The following is a 19,619-nucleotide window of genomic DNA, read 5'->3' as shown; positions in this document are numbered from 1 at the left end:
TATCTTAGAAGAAAGATTAAGGAAAGGCAAACCTACGTTTCTAGCATTTGTAGACTTAGAATTCTGAAGGTGGCAGGGGTAAAATACAGGGAGCGAAAGGCTATTTACAATTTGTACAGAAATCAGATGGCAGTTATTAGAGTTGAGAGGCATGAAAGGGAAGCAGCGGTTGGGAATGGAGTGAGAGAGGGTTGTAGCATATCCCCGCTGTTATTCAATCTGTATATTGAGCAAGCAATAAAGGAAACAAAAGAAAAGTTCGGAGTAGGTATTAAAATCCATGGAGAAGAAATAAAAACTTTGAGGTTCGCCGATGGCATTGATATTCTGTTGGAGACAGCAAAGGACTTGGAAGAGCAGCTGAACGGAATGGACAGTGTCTTTGAAAGGAGGGTATAAGATGAACATCAACAAAAGCAAAACGAGAATAATGGAATGTAGTCGAATTAAGTCGGGTGATGCTGAGGGAATTAGATTAGGAAATGAGACATTAAAGTAGTAAAGTCGGGTGATGCTGAGGGAATTAGATTAGCTGACGATGGTCGAAGTAGAGAGGATATAAAATGTAGACTGGCAATGGCAAGGAAAGCGTTTCTGAAGAAGAGAAATTTGTTAACATCGAATATAGATTTAAATGTCAGGAAGTCATTTCTGAAAGTATTTGTATGGAGTGTAGCCATGTATGGAAGTGAAATGTGGACGATAAATAGTTTAGACAAGAAGAGAATAGAAGCTTTTGAAATGTGGTGCTAAAGAATAATGCTGAAAATTTGATGGGTAGATCACATAACTAATGAGGAGGTATTGAATAGAACTGGGGAGAAGAGGAGCTTGTGGCACAACTTGACTAGAAGATGGGATCGGTTGGTAGGACATGTTCTGAGACATCGAGGGATCATCAATTTAGTATTGGAGGGCAGTGTGGAGGGTAAAAATCGTAGAGGGAGACCAAGAGATGAATACACTAAGCAGATTCAGAAGGATGTAGGCTGCAGTAGGTACTGGGAGATGAAGAAGCTTGCACAGGATAGAGTAGCATGGAGAGTTGCATCAAACCAGTCTCATGACTGAAGACCGCAACAACAACAACAGCAATAGGCATATCCATGGCACCATCCTGTGCCAACCTATTCAAGGGCCATCCGGAGGAATCCCTACTAACCACCCAGAATGCCAAATCCCTCACCTGGTTCGTATTCATTGCAACATCTTTGTGACCTCGCCAAAGGATGAGGACACCATCCACATTCCTCCAGAACCCAAACACCTGCTTTTCCATCTGGTCCTCCAAGCTAACAAGCCAACAAGCTATGTTCTTGAAGGTCGACCTTCACCTCCAGGATGGCTACATCAGTACCTACACCTACATCAAACGTACAGCCCACTAGCACTACCTCCAATTTGACAGCTGCCACCTGGTCCATACCAAGAAGTCCCTTCCATACAACATTTGTGGTCGCCACGTCTGTAGTGACGAGCAGTACCTCTCCAAACACGCCAAGGGTCTCACTCCGACCGTCACAGGCTGAAATTAATCTCCCAACCTTCTCAGAAACGGCTCTCCCATGCCTTGTCTCAAGTGATCCATAAACCCCCAAGTACCTTCTGTTCAACCAGAAAGGAGCTTCCTCTCTTGCTTCAATACCACCCAGGAGTGGAGCAACTGAATCACTTTCTCTGCCAGGATTACAGCTACCTCTCATTGTGACCTGAAATAAGAAATATCCTCCTAACTATCGTGCCACTCACTCAACTTATGAAATGTTCTTATCTGTTCCTTTTCCACCCCTGCTCCTAATCTCTTGCCTCGTGGCTCAGATCCCTGCAGTAGACTTAAATGCAAGGCCTCTCCCTTACATCTTCCCACTACCACCTATTCTAGTCCTGTTGCAAGGCATCTTCTATGCCATTAATGCAAGGGCCACCTGTGATATCTGTCAACTTAGCTGCAAACATTGTGCCACATTCTATATGGGCGTGACTACCAGCAAGCTGTCTTTCAGCATGAATGGCCACTGCCAAATTGTTGCCAAGGGGCAGCAGGACCACTCAGTTGCTGAACTTGCCATCCAATGTGGTGAGCTTCATTTTAATAATTGCTTCACAGCCTGTGTCATATTTATTCTTCCCATCAACACTGGGTTTCCTGAACTGCACAAGTGGGAACTCTCCTCACAACCAATCTTTTGTTCCTGTAACGCTCCTGGCCTCAGCCTTCACTAGTCCGTGCAGCATGCCTATCCCATTCCGTGATAACACTCACAACGCTACACGTGCCTTCTATTCCACCGATACACCTATATTGTCCTTTTCTCTTTCCTTCTTCTCTGCTCTGTCCCCCCCTCCCTCCTCCCTTCCCCTTCCTCCCCTCCCCTCCCCTCTCCCTCCCTCCATCCACAGCTGACACAATGCAGCTATTTTCTGCCTCCATCACATTGTTGCAGGCTCCAACAGCCAGCACTAACATCTTCCCTCACCCCTCACCCCTAGCCTGCTGCCCCTACCCCTACCCCTTTCCCACCTCGAGCTAGATTGGTGCAAATGTCAGATGTAGCCAGTCAGTCAGTCCCTAGTGCCTGGTGGTGACAGTGGTCATGTGTGTGCGGGCATGAGAGTTTTCTACTCTGAAAGCTGAAATATTTATAGTAATGTTTTTCAGTGTGCCTGTTTGATATTGAATACCTCCTCTGTGCAGTGAGTAGCAATCCAGCATTCCACGTTGCTGATCAAGAGTTTTAATGTACTAACTTAAACTGTGGTCATGTTTTGTTTTTGTGGAAATTGTCGATGGAAGTTACTAGGAAGTGGCCGGTAATTGTGTATTACTCTTATCCCTGTAGCTTTCCCAAGCCATTGGCTAGATTTCAGAACATTTCCAAATGCAACTGGATAGCTACAGGATATTAATAAAGTTTAAACGTGTCTCACAGATCAAATGCTGAAATCGTAATGAGGCAGTTTTAGTAATGTATCAGTGTAAAAAATTGAACCTCGTCGATCTCCAGATCAATATGTCTCATTTGTCCAACTCGCCAACAGAATGTGGATTCCTGCTGCAAGTGAGATTTTGAGTGATGTTATGGAAGCCACTGAGGGCAAGATGAAAATACATTTCATTACAGGCTTAGCAAGTGGGAAAAAATGATAGTTTGTGCGGAGTTGTGGTTAGCAGGGAGAAATATTGTTTGAGAACAAATCCTGGCCCAAATACAGAGTAGTGATAAGCCTCACACATGACCTGTTTCAGACTGGCCAATAATTAAGGAAGTGGCATTTAAGGCCTTAACGGTTACTACTGATGATCACACATCTGGTATCTGTGATGGTTTGGTAGATTCTTGATCAGTATTAGTCTGGGACTTACTGAAGAACTTCAATAATTACATGTTTTTGACTCTTCCCTATGCTTCATATTGTATGAGTAAGCTTTGGCTTGTTTTGTAACACTTATTTTCTTTCTTGGTTACGTCTGACTTACGTACATTAGTGTATAGTATGAACTGGAACAGTTCCACAATTACTACATTCACATCATAAAAATATATGTTCCTTCAATATTACAGTATTGAACAGTATTTTTTTTTAACAAGGATTCAAAGGTACTTACATTAAAGCAAAAGTAGACAGTATTTTTTAAAATAGTGGGCCAAATACCCATGAATCAGTTTTTATTACAAATTCATCACAATTATTAAAAAATATATAAAATGTACAGAATGATTTACTGCTGAAAGCTGAATCAGAATATCACAGGCTGCACAAGTCTTGTTCCCATCAAGCAAGGCCACATTACATTCATATTGTAGTACAGTTAACTGCAAAACAAGATTAATAGTGGTTACTGAAATCATATCTGAATGTAACAGTAGATTAAACAGAAATTTAACTCCACCCAGAACAGTTTTGTAGACTATCAGTTCCACAAGTCAGCTCCTAATCTGTTTGGTGCACCATTTGTAAATATTACACGTAGTAAAAATATTACATGTTAAGACAGTGCTAGGCAGTCAGCGTAGTTTTATTACCTTTTGCTTAGACAATCGATTTTGTATTATATCATGTTTATTTTGGTCCAGTTGCCAAGAGCATTTACTGGGCGTGACTACAAATGGAATCAGTTTAGCCACATCCTTTCAATGCAGTCTCAAATAGAGCTCTTATCATCAAATTCACTTGTTATAAATTTCTCCTACCATGAAGTCATCACACAGTTTCAAATAAAAGGTACAGGGCAATACACACAATCACAGTTTGTCAGTTGCACCTGTGAACTTCCTCCCAGTATCGACACGTCTTGCACTTGACATAGCAGCACCAGTAATACTTGCAGTGACAGCGTTCCACCCTCTCCACAGTGACTGTGTAGTGACCACGACCACAGCACATCTCGTTGCAACTGTCATAGCCATGGGATGTAGTGTTGCAGATCCTGCTGGCAGAAAAAAGTAAAAATTATAAATGAAACTGAATAAAGTTATGAAATGGGTTATAAAATAGAACTACTATTTTTTCATTATGTTCTCTATACAATGTACTTGTCTTTGAAATGGTGGAAAAAAAATGTTTCATGTATCTGAATGGTGATATACAGGCAATATCTTTGCAAGGTAGATTGAAATGCACAATTTTGTAGTATGATGATCACTTAAATAGCTTGTGCTGAGGTACAGCAAAATCTGGTAACTAAACAGAGTTGCAGTTGCCAATTGTGGCGAAAGACAGCAAGTTTAAAATGATATGCGAAAACTGAGAATTTTTGTCAAAAAGTGAGAGTGGAACAGAACCAACAGCACAAATAACACTAGCAAGCATTCCCAATAAATTTGAAATTTAGGATAACTGTGTTTTACCATAACACTATGATGAACTTAGTGAAATAACTCTTTCAGACCTGTTTTTTATCTGGAGGAAGGTAAATTTTTCTTTGTGGTAATGCTCTTAGGTGATCTTTTTAATGTTTTTAGATGCAAGATTTATACGAAAATGTATACCCATTTTCAAAACATATTCTGTACACATGACTTCATTTTATGGACTAAAATAACTAATTATGAAAATCCTCCATTGCAGTAAATAATAAAATGATTGTTCCATTATTACCACGCAAAAGGACAGTAACAGTATTCAGTTATACAGTGGAGTATAGCAAACCAACCACATCTATATATTCTCATTGTCATGAGCTGCTGCTCACTGCTACATTGATTTGCTGATATTTTCGTAGTTATGCCTAACAGTTGGCAGCACTTTTGCATGATGAAAAGACTGAACATTCACAAATGTGCATCTCAGATTTCCATTGGGGAAAAACACTTCTCTTGCAGCTAAGATACAGAGGGACTGAAAGGGTTAACAGGTTACAGAATTAAAGGCATCCCTTTTGTGTGGATGTAAGGGTCTCAGAACAGAAAACAGAAAGTGAAACAGACACATTGTCACAGGCATGTGACTAGCTTTGGATTAGAGCAACATACCAGTTGGGATTCTTCAAGGAAAGGTATGCCTACTGGGTTCACTCTTGTTCTTAACCTACAAAAATCATCTTCCAAAGACGTTAAGGATGATTAAAAACTGTAATTATGCTGATGAAGCAAACATATTACTCAAGGGCCCAAATCCTACCTTGACATAGTCCAGATGGTAGCCTACAACAGGTTTCAAACCAAAGGGTACAAGATTTAATCTTCCAAAGATTCATATTAGGCAACTGCAAATTAATAAGCAAGAATTATGATAGGGCCAGAAACAAGAGTTTTATGGTCATATAGTGAATGAAATGCTGAAAAATTCCTTGAGGTCCAGCTGAATAACAACTGAAAAGAAGTCTACAAAACTCATAAAAATGCTCAGTTTGGCATGTATTGCACTTAGAATATCTCTGTTATTTGAAGGCAAGGATGCAGGCTTACTGTTTGTTTTCTTTCTCTGTTTTCTTAGGGAATTATGTTCTGGTACAATTCATCTCAAAGTATTTAATCAACATACTAGAGCATTAATAATAATTTTAAAGTAGATAAATGTACAAATTACTGAGACCTTTTTAGAGGTCGTCTTACTTTCGACTTCCTAATGGAGTCACTACTTAATGTTGTTTCTTGCTGATGGTGAGAAGCAGTATGAGCTGAATTGTAATTTGCACAATCACAAAGCAATTAAATTTCATTGAGTTTGCATCCTTGTCCTGGGTTCAGAGTGGAGTTACATGTTTTTATCAGCACTTTGATAATCATAATCGAAGCTGTGACATTCAAATTCATGTTAGTGATACTGTGACAACACTATCGAATATTGATTCATTTTTGTCTCCTTTTCATGGTTAATTTTATTTGGATTGTACTAGGCACATTTTCTAGGAAGAAAGCTTTGCATTTTTCTCACTTGGAAGATGTTCTCCTGGTGTGGTATCTGGCTCCTGTTTGTTGGTAGTGAATCTCATTAGGAATTTCGAAGCACCCCTAGCAGCACGGCAGATTTCACGGAAGTGAGGTTGCGGCCTGCTTTGTGCTTTTGTCGAGAGAGCCAGTGTCTTTCTTAACCTTGATCAGATGATGCCAATGCCATGTGCAGAGAGTAATTGAGCACAGCGTTTCTGCATATTCTGTCAGAAAACGAGACACAGAGGCATGGCCTGACCAGTGTGGGAAGGTCCTTTGCTTTTACTCCAAAATTTGGTGTATCTAACTGAAGTGAGTCACCCTGCCACTATGCTTCATGTGAAGAAGCTGATCAATCGCTGGGGCACTGCTCCTTCCCAGTACCAATGTCTTATATGTTATGGTGCATTTTTGTATATCAAGAGTGGGGAGTTCCTGCAGCATTCTCCTGTTTTTTTCATGATATAATCTATATTCTCATCTGCCACATTGGCAGCTACATTGATTCATCCCTCCAAACAGTGTTGTTTTAAAAGTAGATAGTTGTGGAGGGAGATCTGAGTTTTGTGACCATTTGGTTGCTGCCCACAGTGAGGGTCACCTGTCTCCCGGCTATCGTTTGGTGCTGATGTGCACACAGTTTGCTGAGTCTGGGGAAACATGTTGCAACTGCTGTTGTGTGATGCATGTTCTGAGCAGCTTGTTACTTGCTCATTTTGCCACACCACTTGTACTGCTTAATTTGGTATGATTTGTGGCATTTCATTGTATTGATTTCACAAGATGTCCAGATGAGCAGATTTTGTTCATCTTTCTCTGCACAGTCTTCCACACTTCTTGGTAAAACGCCACAGTGTTACCATCATTTTGTAATCTGATTTGAGTTTTAGAGAAGTTTGTGCTCTGTTAATTTTTATTGTGCTTTTTGTCAGTCATTAGAGCGAATAAATATCTCTGAATTTCATAAGGAGAGGCACTTGGCAGCGGGATATAGTTTTTGAAGTCATGTATAAGCTGATTAGATTAAGGTCTTAGGTATCACACTCTGCAGACATTCACCCTGGTGGTCCATCGTTTGTGAGTAATCGATAAAACGTTTTTTGGAATTTTTCCTGATTCTCTACATCTTTAAAAAAGATACATAATGCAATTTGTTTGTACAGCATAATGGTTAAGATTCATTGTGTATGTTTACTAAAAACTCAGTTGTCTGTTTTACACTTGACACATAAAGGAAAGAATTAGACACACTTGAAGAATGGGAAAGGTATATGTGGAAGATAAAGGTGCCCGACAAATAATCTGAATTTAAATGCAATTTTTTTGTTCTTTTTAAAAATGGTTCATGATTCAGTAAAGCAGTCAGCTTATGACATGTTAGTAATTTATAAAATAGTGCAATGAAGTCTGAGACCTTTATCAATACAGCATTTCTGTATTTAGTTGTAACGTTATGATCTAAGAGAGATAGCATATGGACCACATATCGACACACAACAAACAACTGAAGACACCCATCAAATTTTTATGTACAAACAGAAAAAGCCTGTCAAATTTTAATTGTATCAAGACAGTCTTAATACATTCAAGTAACATTTGTCATATTGATCTAATATAAAATCAAATGCATTATCTAGGCATTACAAATTCTGGTATGTCATAAGATTTATTGCACCACTGTTATCTGTGCACTTGCGTTTGGAAATGTTGTATTTCACATTTTGTCATAACATTATACATCCTAATGTAGGTAATGGCTTAAGAATGAATGAAAATGTTAGAACTAGTCACTAATAAAAATATAATTTGCAGCTCTGACAGAAACCTTAATAAATATCTATATACAAAAGACAATGTCATGACTGACTACTCATCGCCCAGCCCAGAGTGTTAAGGACAGAAACTTGAAATTTCTAAAAGGTTTGAATATTATATTGCAGGTGTCATTTAAGAAGGGATATTTTGTAATTCACATCCTAAGGGGGTGAAATAGGAGCTGAAGGGTTTTTCTTCTGAAAAATGTTACTATTAAGGCAATTTTGAAGCTAGGCCCACGAAAATTTGTATTTGGTTTCCTGGTCGGAAATAAAGAAATGTTTTAGAATTTTTGGAAATTTAACATTTTATTGGGGATGAAAGAATTTATGGAAATATTTCATTGTGCAAGCTAAATCTATGAAGATTTGTGTTTGGTTTCTATGTTAGAAATAAAACACATGGATGTCACTCCTAAGGGGTTGAAATAGGGCCAGATTGATTTACTGACTCAACATCGCCCAGCCCAAATCTCTAACGATACAAACCTGAAGTTTGGAGAGAGTATGGAACTTATACTATACACATCATTTAAGACTACAAAAACTGGTATCTGGTTTCTCAGTCAGAAGATAAAAAATACGTCTTTAAGCAGTTTTGGAAATTCAACTACAAATGAATTAAAATACTGGAAGTTTTTTCGAAAATAATTACTGTACTAAAGAATTTTTAAGGCTACTCCTATCACAATAGGTATTTATTGCCCAGTTAGAAATTAAAAAGAAAAAATGTTTCAGCGTTTCTGGAAATTCAAACCCTAAGGTAGTGCAATTGGTGAAGAAATTTTTTAAGAAAATATTTCGTTACATTAAGAAAATATTTCGTTACATTAAGAAAATTTTAAAGCTAAAGTTATGAAAGCACTTCAACTCTATCAAATTTGAATCTGATAATGTGGAAGAATTGTAATTTATTATTTGATTGTTATATACGTCTTTAAACTGTAGGAAATGGGTAAACTTGTCATTGTTGGCATAGTTTGTTCTTATACAATATTAAATTTTGTATCTGTTAGCATCTATAAGTATTGTTCTTGTGTGTAATTATGACTCGTTCCATATCCATGCAATTATTTTCTTGCTTACGATCAACGGAACACGAATAAATTATTCCTAAAACTGAGAAATACTTGTGGCAGGTTCTCAGTCATTGTGTGAAGATTAATTTACTTTCAATGCGTCATTTGTATTTAATCATGACATATAATATGAAGATTAACATCCTCGGACTCGACAGATCTGGGAATTTCATAGACGCCAATATCTACTAGAATGGAAGTTGTATTCAGTTTCATATTTTTTGCATCAATGGGGTCCTTCATTTCTATTTTTAGTAGTTTGTTCGGGAGATACACATACCGCATCACTTGTTTTCTTCGGATGTCAGACTCCTCAGTTATGCTTTTAAGTGGCCATAGCGTGACTGTTCGTCCACAGTTTTGATGTACGCTTTTCATAAATTTTCTATCGAACCGTGTCGCTCAGCGAAACCACTCGAATTTTTATTGAAACAGTCTTCAGAAGTGCCATTCTGCACGACTTTCTTCTTTGTCTGTAGTCATCTACAGACTTACGTGTGCTTCCATTGGAGTCAACTGACACTGTTATACATAAATCGCTTTACAGCTTCGTCTCAACACAGTACACAGTCACACACACATGACCCCAGCTGCCTGTCGTCTGCAAAAAAGCGTAGAGATTCCCATCTAAGGCGGCCTCCATTTCCAGTTGAACATTAAAAAAATGCATCATGTAGGACGCACCTGAACTTCAATGCTACTTGAATCGGAAACTGCGCAACATATAGATTTTTTCCTTAACAGTTATATCGCAGCACAACCTAACCTGGAGCACCCTTACAAGCTTTTCATACTGTTTCTGACTGTCCTGTTTGTTACTATATGAGGATGGAAGGGTACACAGAATGTCAAAGAGTCGATGGACAGTTCATACCAGAAGGGTGAAATATAGGCTGCTGATAGAAGGCAATCACTGGTGTTTCTTCAACTGTAATGGACAGGCGAACATTACTGCGACCTGTTGGTGACTCATATAGTCAGTTTATGAGCTTACATGTAATATACCACCCTATTGTTCTCAAACTGTGTCAAGATTGTTTTGGTGATCATTCAACAGAGGTGAGGACGTCTGAGGGCATCTGGATCACACCTGGTGCGTTATCGAAAGGCCTCCACGAGCTTCCGGCGATTATTGAACAAGCGGAGATAAGCAGTGCAACCGCAGTGATCCCTGGCTCTCTTGGCGTTCATGTAAACAGCGCCCCCTGCCATTTTCACCGCGTAAGCTGTTGCTATACGCTGTTACTGAGTCACTTCCGATTTCAAGGCTTCTAAATGTGGTTACTTAATTGACTGGTAATATTTGAAATACAGGTATAAGAAGAGATCTAAATAAGGGAAGTAAATGTTAGAATGAGGTGTTAGAGATGGAAGGCAGACAAGGTGTGATAAAATGGACAAGGATAGAAGAAGCAATATTGCTCGGGAAACTGCCTGGCAATCACCTCAAAAGGTTTTGAGTCAATTGCCAAGTAAATTTATGCGATGATTCTTTCTGAAAATGAGTACGATATCTTAACCATTACATCACCATACTGGGTGCATCACAACATAGGCATATGTAGATGAAGGAAAGTAACAGACAACAGTGTTTTACAGATGTTTGGAAAAGTTTAGAAAATCTACATAATGCTCTAGAGTATTTATATTACATTGTTCAGTTCCCCCAGTTTCCATAATGAGTTGGAAATTTTAATCGTTTCTTGATGCCATCGCGACGTAAAGTTTATGCTTCGATGAGCTTTTTTTGTGTTGCTATTTTTTGGGGTCATCAGAATGGTTTGATGCAGTACGCCAACTTCTTCATCTCAGAGTAGCTCTTGCATTCAGCGTCCTCAATTATCTGTTGGATATATCCAACCTCTATCTTCCTCTGCGGTTTTTACCCTCTACAGCTCTTAGTATCAGGAAAAGAATTCCCTGGTGTCTAAACACACATGGCCTACTGTGCCGTCCATTAGTGGCTTCTGGGACAGAGCACATGAAAACCGTAATTTTTGGCACCTTCAGGAGTTGTTGGTTACTTCTCTTTGAATACTGTTAAACGCAATGTAGATGCGGTAACCTGAAATACACGGCGCCACATCTACTGCGCTGTGCTACATACTGCTCCTCTAGACTGGCTGGGTGCAGCTGAGTACGTGCCATTGCCCTCAGCTTTCAGTCGTTGCTGCCACACTTCTTGCCGCTAGCCTGGCCTGCCGACGACAGGGAGAGAGGCGTGGGGGGTGGTTTGTTTGGATCTGATTCTCAGTGGCTGTAGACACAGCGGCTGGAGACGGCGGGTATGTCTGCACGAGTTTTGTGCGAGCGATTGTCCGAATCTGTGTGTGTGCGCGCTTTCGTTTCCTGGCAAATGATATGGCCGAAAATTTAGTTCTGAGAGTACGATTGTCTTTTCTACGTGTCTGTCTGCCGTTCGGCGATCATCTTTACGGTGAGTTGCTGCCTATCCTCATCAGTATTGATTCTCGGAGTATTCGCGCAAGTTATCTGCCGCTTGGATTGATCACCGCGGCCTCATATCATCAAAGTGGTGTCTGTGAGACGTGAATAGCTGGCTACACGAGTGGATTTCCGCGACGGGCCAAAACCGAAGACCATTTCTGCGGGCATCTCTAACGGGTCGGTCCTGCCGATCTGAAGCCATTTGGTTCCCTCTGATGTGCAGGTCCTACCCGCCGGATCTAGTCGCACCGAACTGTCCGCAGGTCGGGTCTTTGTGTGTGTGACCTAATTCGGTGGACTTTGGTGGTTTATCCATGCGCGCAGGACTGCGGTGCTTCTCGGCAGACCAGAGACCAGGAGCGATAGATTTCAGGAACTGCAACTGTCTCAATACGAGTACATTGTACAGTGCGGCGTTTTGTAGACTTACTTACTGTAGTACGTTTTGTAAGAGGTCCATGACTAAGGAATTTTTTGCTAGCGCACTCGAGCAGATGTAATTTCGATGGGTTACACACGCGCTGCCTGCGATATGTAAGCTATAAGAGAATCTCAGACCAGAGAGCAGTGTTGTATGCAGTAGGAACTGTGTGGCAGTAGGAGTAGTAGTAGCGAGCAGTAGTGTGTGTGTAGTTGGCTGGGCCGGTCGTGGGAAGTCAAGGCGGGGCCTGAGCAATGTAGTATAAGGTAAAAGCAGCGTCGCGCATATGTAGTGTTATATCAAGTCCCATGTAAATGTTTTTAAAAAAAATTCTTAAAAATAATCTTTCTTATAAAAATTAACTTTTGACAATCATTCATCTCAATTTAAAGAATTTATTAATTTCTCTAATCCATGGTCATACCGATTATTGTAAAGAAAAATCAGTAGTTTCTTTTTATACATGACAGATCTATCGGCCAGCATTGCACTGGGCTGTGCCTGAAAAATCTCTTATAGGAGCAGATATATACGCGCTGTCCTGGGACTTCACTGAGGTAAGAATTTTCAATTTATCCAGAATGATCTTTCAGGGCCATGACGCAGCACTGCTGACGTCCAAATTTACCAGTTTAGATTCACAGTCAGTTATTGAAAGGTTATAAGTGACCTACAATTTTATTGAGAGGTTAGTCACGTTATTATTGTGAGGTTACGGAATAATAAACTGTTGGTAAGTTACGAAATTTATCTGTTGGTAGGTTACGCTAAAAATGTGAATTATGTATATACACTCCTGGAAATGGAAAAAAGAACACATTGACACCGATGTGTCAGACCCACCATACTTGCTCCGGACACTGCGAGAGGGCTGTACAAGCAATGATCACACGCACGGCACAGCGGACACACCAGGAACCGCGGTGTTGGCCGTCGAATGACGCTAGCTGCTCAGCATTTGTGCACCGCCGCCGTCAGTGTCAGCCAGTTTGCCGTGGCATACGGAGCTCCATCGCAGTCTTTAACACTGGTAGCGTTCCGCGACAGCGTGGACGTGAACCGTATGTGCAGCTGACGGACTTTGAGCGAGGGCGTATAGTGGGCATGCGGGAGGCCGGATGGACGTACCGCCGAATTGCTCAACACGTGGGGCGTGAGGTCTCCACAGTACATCGATGTTGTCGCCAGTGGTCGGCGGAAGATGCACGTGCCCGTCGACCTGGGACCGGACCGCAGCGACGCACAGATGCACGCCACGACCGTAGGATCCTACGCAGTGCCGTAGGGGACCGCACCGCCACTTCCCAGCAAATTAGGGACACTGTTGCTCCTGGGGTATCGGCGAGGACCATTCGCAACCGTCTCCATGAAGCTGGGCTACGGTCCCGCACACCGTTAGGCCGTCTTCCGCTCACGCCCCAACATCGTGCAGCCCGCCTCCAGTGGTGTCGCGACAGGCGTGAATGGAGGGACGAATGGAGACGTGTCGTCTTCAGCGATGAGAGTCGCTTCTGCTTGGTGCCAATGATGGTCGTATGCCTGTTTGGCGCCTTGCAGGTGAGCGCCACAATCAGGACTGCATACGACCGAGGCACACAGGGCCAACACCCGGCGTCATGGTGTGGGGAGCGATCTCCTACACTGGCCGTACACCTCTGGTGATCGTCGAGGGGACACTGAATAGTGCATGGTACATCCAAACCGTCATCGTACCCATCGTTCTACCATTCCTAGACCGGCAAGGGAACTTGCTGTTCCAACAGGACAATGCACGTCCGCATGTATCCCGTGCCACCCAACGTGCTCTAGAAGGTGTAAGTCAACTACCCTGGCCAGTAAGATCTCCGGATCTGTCCCCCATTTAGCATGTTTGGGACTGGATGAAGCGTCGTCTCACGCGGTCTGCACGTCCAGCACGAACGCTGGTCCAACTGAGGCGCCAGGTGGAAATGGCATGGCAAGCCGTTCCACAGGACTACATCCAGCATCTCTACGATCGTCTCCATGGGAGAATAGCAACCTGCATTGCTGCGAAAAGTGGATATACACTGTACTAGTGCCGACATTGTGCATGCTCTGTTGCCTGTGTCTATATGCCTGTGGTTCTGTCAGTGTGATCATGTGATGTATCTGACCCCAGGAATGTGTCAATAAAGTTTCCCCTTCCTGGGACAATGAATTCACGGTGTTCTTATTTTAATTTTCAGGAGTGTATATATATTGTGGGGATGTTACAATTTTGGTACTTCGAAAGTAGTTTATATATTAGAAAGTATGGACGATAAGAAGAAGAAAATAGTGGCAGTCGCCGGCGGTTTGTAAGCTACGTACTCATATTTCTCGAAAGAAAAATCACACAATACCTGTAAAATAATAGACATAACACAAGAGGTAAAACGAACATAGTAGAAGAAACATTTTATTGGCGGTCACCTACAGTGTTAGTTTACACAACTCTTCATTGCCTTATACACTATTTCAAGAGGCGTACTATATTTCTGAGGTTATTTCTGAAAAAAAGGGGTAGGGTTGTTTGAGGAAGGAGACCAGACAGTGAGCTCATCGGATTAGGGAAGGACAGGGAAGGAAGTCGGCCGTGCCCTTTCAAAGAAACCATCTTGGCATTTGCCTGGAACGATTTAAGGAAATCACGGAAAACCTAAATCATGATGGCCGAACGCGGGATTGAACCGTCGTCCTCCCGAATGCGTCTGGAAAAAAGGGAAGGTATTTTAAATCTGTATTGCGACTCCAAGGAGATGCGTATTTTTGTCACCTAATGTATTTCGTTTAATTGAAATAAAATAACAACAGTAGTCTTAATGAATCACACACACCATTTGGCTTGTTTTCTTCGTCTGAAAGAAATTCATTACAAAAGATGTTGATGTTAATACGTAAGGTTTTTGCTCACATATTTTTGAGATCTCAAACTTTGTCAGGAAAAATGCAAAAACACGTCTGGAAATGAGGGAAATATCAGAGAATTAACTTGGGGAAACTTCTGACAATCCTGTCCTTGCTTCATCCGACGTGAGCTGCTTTGCCTACTTCTTGGTCACCAGTTTTAACGTGTAGTTCAGCTCAAATCTCATTTGTGCTACTGCTGTGTCGGCCACAGTGGCCGAGCGGTTGTAGACGCTTCAGTCTGGAACCGCACGACCGCTACGGTCGCAGGTTCGAATCCTGTCTCGGGCATGGATCTGTGCGATGTCTTTAGGTTAGTTAGGTTTCAGTAGTTCTAAGTTCTAGGGGATAGATGACCTCAGATGTTAAGTCTCATAGTGCTCAGAGTCATTTTGCTACTGCTGTATACTCTCACCTTTCTTCGATTTACCCTCAATCCATAATTTGTACTCACTAGACTGTTCATTCCATTCGAGCCGGTCGGAGTGGCCGAGCGGTTCTAGGCGTTACAGTCTGGAACCGCGCGACCACTACTGTCGCAGGTTCGAATCCTGCCTCGGGCATGGATGTGTGTGAAGTCCTTAGGTTAGTTAGGTTTAAGTAGTTCCAAGTTGTAGGGGATGATGACCTCAAAAGTTAAGTCCCGTAGTGCTCAGAGCCAAATCCATTCGAAAAAGCCCTGCAATTTCTTCTTCGCTTTTTCTGAGGACGGCCTCCATTAGCTGGCTAGAAGAGCGAGGGGTATATTAGTAGGTGGCACTGAGTGCTCTTCACCGGACCCGTGGGGCCGCGCGTTGCGAAACGGCGAGCCGTGTTGTCCGAGGGAGTTGGTCGCCGGCAAACACCTGCGCGGCCGCCGCTGCTCCGGTTCACGGCACGAGTCGTTTGCACAGCGCGCCAGAGACGCTGCCCCGCCGCCCGTGTGTGCGCACATGTTCAGAGATGCATTCCCGCCTCCGAGCCACCTCTTCAATGGTCTCTCGCACCGCCGCGCTCTGCCCAGGGCACGAAGCCAAACAGTGCTCCGCCCTGGCGGGCAGCGCCTCACGGACGCCTCTTGACCACCGTGCTTGTCTGCCTCCAGTCGGCTCGTTCCGTAAATGCACAGCCAGACAAAAAAAATTAAGCACCGGGAAGGATTCTTCATATACTACATGTAAAAAGAATGTATGACTTAAATTTTAGCTGAAAACATTGAGGGACAAAAATCTCAACACCAAGGAGTTCCGCGACACAAACGAAAGTTAGTAGGACTGTTTCTACACACATAAAAAAAAGTTTTGAATCACCTCGGTTCTTAGAGTTCTGGAACCTGTACAGAAAATTGGAGTAGAGATCAACATAAACATCATTTCCGCCCTTTCATTTGCTCTTGAAGAGCACACATTGCATGTTGTACTCCATAAAGCGAGACCTTCAGAATTGGTGGTCCAGATTGCCGTACACACTGGTACCTCTAATACCCAGTAGCACGTCCTCTTGCATGATGCATGCCTGTATTCGTCGTGGCATACTATCCAGAAGTTCATCAAGGCACTGTTGGTCTAGATTGTCCCATTCCTCAACGGCGATTCGGCGCATATAGCTCAGAATGGTTGGTGGGTCACGTCGTCCATAAACAGACCTTCTCAATCTATCCCAGGCATATCGACAGGATTCATTTCTGGAGAACATGCTGGTCACTCTAGTCGAGCGATGTCGTTGTCCTGAAGGAAGTCATTCACAAGATGTGCGCGATGGGGGCGCGAATTGTCGTCCATGAAGACGAATGACTCGCCAATACGCTGCCGACATGGTTGCACCATCGGTCGGAGGATGGCATTCACGTATCGTACAGCCGTTACCGCTCCTTCCATGACCACCAGCGGCGTTCGTCGGCCTCACATAATTCCACCCCAAAATAGCAGAGAACCTCCACCTTGCTGCACTCGCTGGACAGTGTGTATAAGGCGTTCAGCCTCACCGCCTTGCCTCCAAACACGTCTCGAACAGTTTTCTGGTTGAAGGCATATGCGACACTCATCGGCGAAGAGAATGTGATGCCAATCCTGAGCGGTCCATTCGGCATGTTGTTGAGCCCACCTGTACCGCGTTGCATGGTGCTGTGGTTGAAAAGATGGACCTCGCCATAGTTTGAGTCGTAACACGACGTCCTGTGGCCACACGAAAAGCATTATTCAACATGGTGGCTTTGCTGTCTGAGTTCCTCTGGCCATAATCCGTAGGTAGTGGTCACCTATTTCAGTAGTAGCTCTTGGGCGGCCTGAGCGAGGCATGCCATCGACAGTTCCTGTCTCTCTGCGTCTCCTCTATGCCTGAACAACATCGCTTTGGTTCACTCTGACTCCTGGACATTTCCTTTGTTGAGAGCCCTTCCTGGTACAAAGTAACAATGCGGACGCGATCGAACCGCGGTATTGACCGTCGAGGCATGGTTGAACTACATACAAGACGATCTGTGTACCTCCTTCCTGGTGGAATAACTGGAACTGATTGGCTGTCGGGCCCCCTCCGTCTAATAGACGTTGCTCACGCATGGTTGTTTACATAATTGGGCGGGTTTAGTGACATCTCTGAACAGTCAAAGGGTCTGGGTCTGTGTCTGTGATACAATATCCACAGTCAACGTCTATCTTCAGGAGTTCTGAGAACTGGAGTGATGCAAAACTTTTTTGATGTACATACATCTTAAAGATGATGTCTATTCAGATTTCGCGCCAGTCGCGAAGAGTGGCGCTAGTAGTGCCACTATGAGCTGCAAATCATGTTTGCTTCAAATACGCGTTGTAACAGTTGTGGGCGTTAGACACCTTCTAGATTGGACTGGTGAGTTAATGTTGGCCAAGAACGCTTTTAACACGAGACAGACGCCTTTATCAGTGCCTCACTGAGGATGAATGAGGTCGTGTAATACGGCTACGAGAAGCTGGACGTTCCTTCTGCGATACTGCAGAAAGACTGGACAGGAATGCAGCCACTGTGCGAGATTGCTGGAAATGGTGATAACGACAAAGTACAGTCGCAAGAAGACAGAGTTCTGGACGGCCACGTGGTCCTACCAAGAGGGAAGACCATAAATCTCGATGTATGCCTCTGGCGCTTCGTACGTATCGACGGCAGCAATTTGAGCGCAGTTGTCACCACAGTGACACAAAGAACTGTGACAAATCGGTTACTTCAAGAACTGCTCCGAGCCAGACACCTCTGTAGCGTGCGTTCCACTGACCACAAATCACCGCCATTGGCGACTTCAGTGGCGTCAAGCTAGAGCTCATTGGAGGCACTGGTCCGGTATTCATGTGTGTAACAAGCCGAAGTGGTGGTTGTGTACGGCCAAGCAGATGGAAACAATCGAGATGCAGCAGAGCTATACCAAAAGAAGTACCTTCACAGGCACCAACCACATTACACAACATTTCAAGACATTTTTGGGCGTTTGGGTGATTATGGCTCTTTTTGGAGAGACGAACGTGCAGGGAGGCGACGGACTGTTCGTACACCAGATTTGGAGGACTGGGTTCTATAGGATATGAGACGAACCCTAGAACAAGCTCCAGTACGTGGCACGCCAACATGGTGCAAGCCACAGTACGATCACAATTATGGGGTTCCTATCATCAGTCCTTTTTACCGATAAAGCAATCGTTACCAGAGCTGAAATCATCAGCCAGCATAATAGTCGGCTGTGGGCTACAGACAATCCTCGGGAAACGATTGAAACATCTCACCAGCAGCAGTTCAGCGTCGATGTGTGGGCAGGGAAGCTTGGCTACTATATACTTGGACCGGTTATTATTCCACAACTCCTCGACGGAGGAGAGTACCTGAACTTCCTGCGACAGGCTATGTGGTTTCTGCATGGCGGAGCTCCATTCCTCTTCCGCATTACAGTTCGCCGACGCCCTAACAACGTCTTCCCCGGACGCTCGACAGGACCCGGAGCGGTGTGTATGCCGAACCAGTTCCAAATGTGCAGTCCCTTCGACAGCCCGTTAACGATACCTGTGATGTTATTCGGGGAGAGGCCGCAAAGTGCGAAAGAGTGTGGCAATCCATGATGCGCCATGTGAGCGCGTGCATTGCATTCCACAGAGGCCACTTTGAACATCTGCTCTGACGTGGATGCGATGCAGCTCTGTACTATGTTCCGGGATGATTTCTTGTCGTTTCACGCACACCGTCCATTTCCAGACACACGTTCACAGGACTTTTTTCCTTCATTTCCAATCAGGAATCCGTCCCTGGAGATTGTCGGTTTTATCAAAGTTCGCCCTGTATATCCTGGTTCTTGTCCACGGTTAACCAGAGTGAGTGGACCCAAGAGAGGGTATGAAAAACACCATCACCAGCTTGAAATACACCCTTCACACACAGGGGGTTAAACGCCCTCCTAGCATCATCTGTTCTGCCTCTCCCACTGGAGGTTAGAGTCCTCCCTCGGGCATGTGTAGTTTAAGTAGCGTGTAAGTCTAGAGACCGATGACCTCAGCAGTTTGGTCCCATAGGAATCCACACACATCTGAACATCTAAATCTGAGTATCATCTGAAGAGAGGCGAAACTGGGGCACACTACAT

At 43.3% G+C, this 19,619-nt stretch overlaps 1 protein-coding gene across 2 annotated transcripts in view; it reads right to left on the bottom strand.

Annotated features, from left to right (window-relative positions):
- Positions 1 to 3,654: 3,654 nt before the first annotated feature.
- LOC126336842 (protein Wnt-4-like) overlaps positions 3,655 to 19,619 on the bottom strand; it is a 608,644-nt gene continuing 592,679 nt past the window's right edge. Inside the window, exon 7 of one of the 2 annotated variants that reach the window (XM_050000923.1) lies at positions 3,655 to 4,432. In XM_050000923.1, the coding sequence (XP_049856880.1) occupies positions 4,255 to 4,432 (178 nt within the window). In that variant the 3' untranslated portion in view covers positions 3,655 to 4,254. The remainder of the gene's footprint in view (positions 4,433 to 19,619) is intronic. The other variant, XM_050000924.1, reaches the window with a different exon arrangement.

The sequence above is a fragment of the Schistocerca gregaria genome, chromosome 2, assembly GCF_023897955.1.
Source record: "Schistocerca gregaria isolate iqSchGreg1 chromosome 2, iqSchGreg1.2, whole genome shotgun sequence".
NCBI classification, from domain to species: Eukaryota; Metazoa; Arthropoda; class Insecta; order Orthoptera; family Acrididae; genus Schistocerca; species Schistocerca gregaria.
The sequence above is the reverse complement of the archived record's forward strand: the minus strand, read 5'-3'. Positions and strand labels throughout refer to the sequence as shown.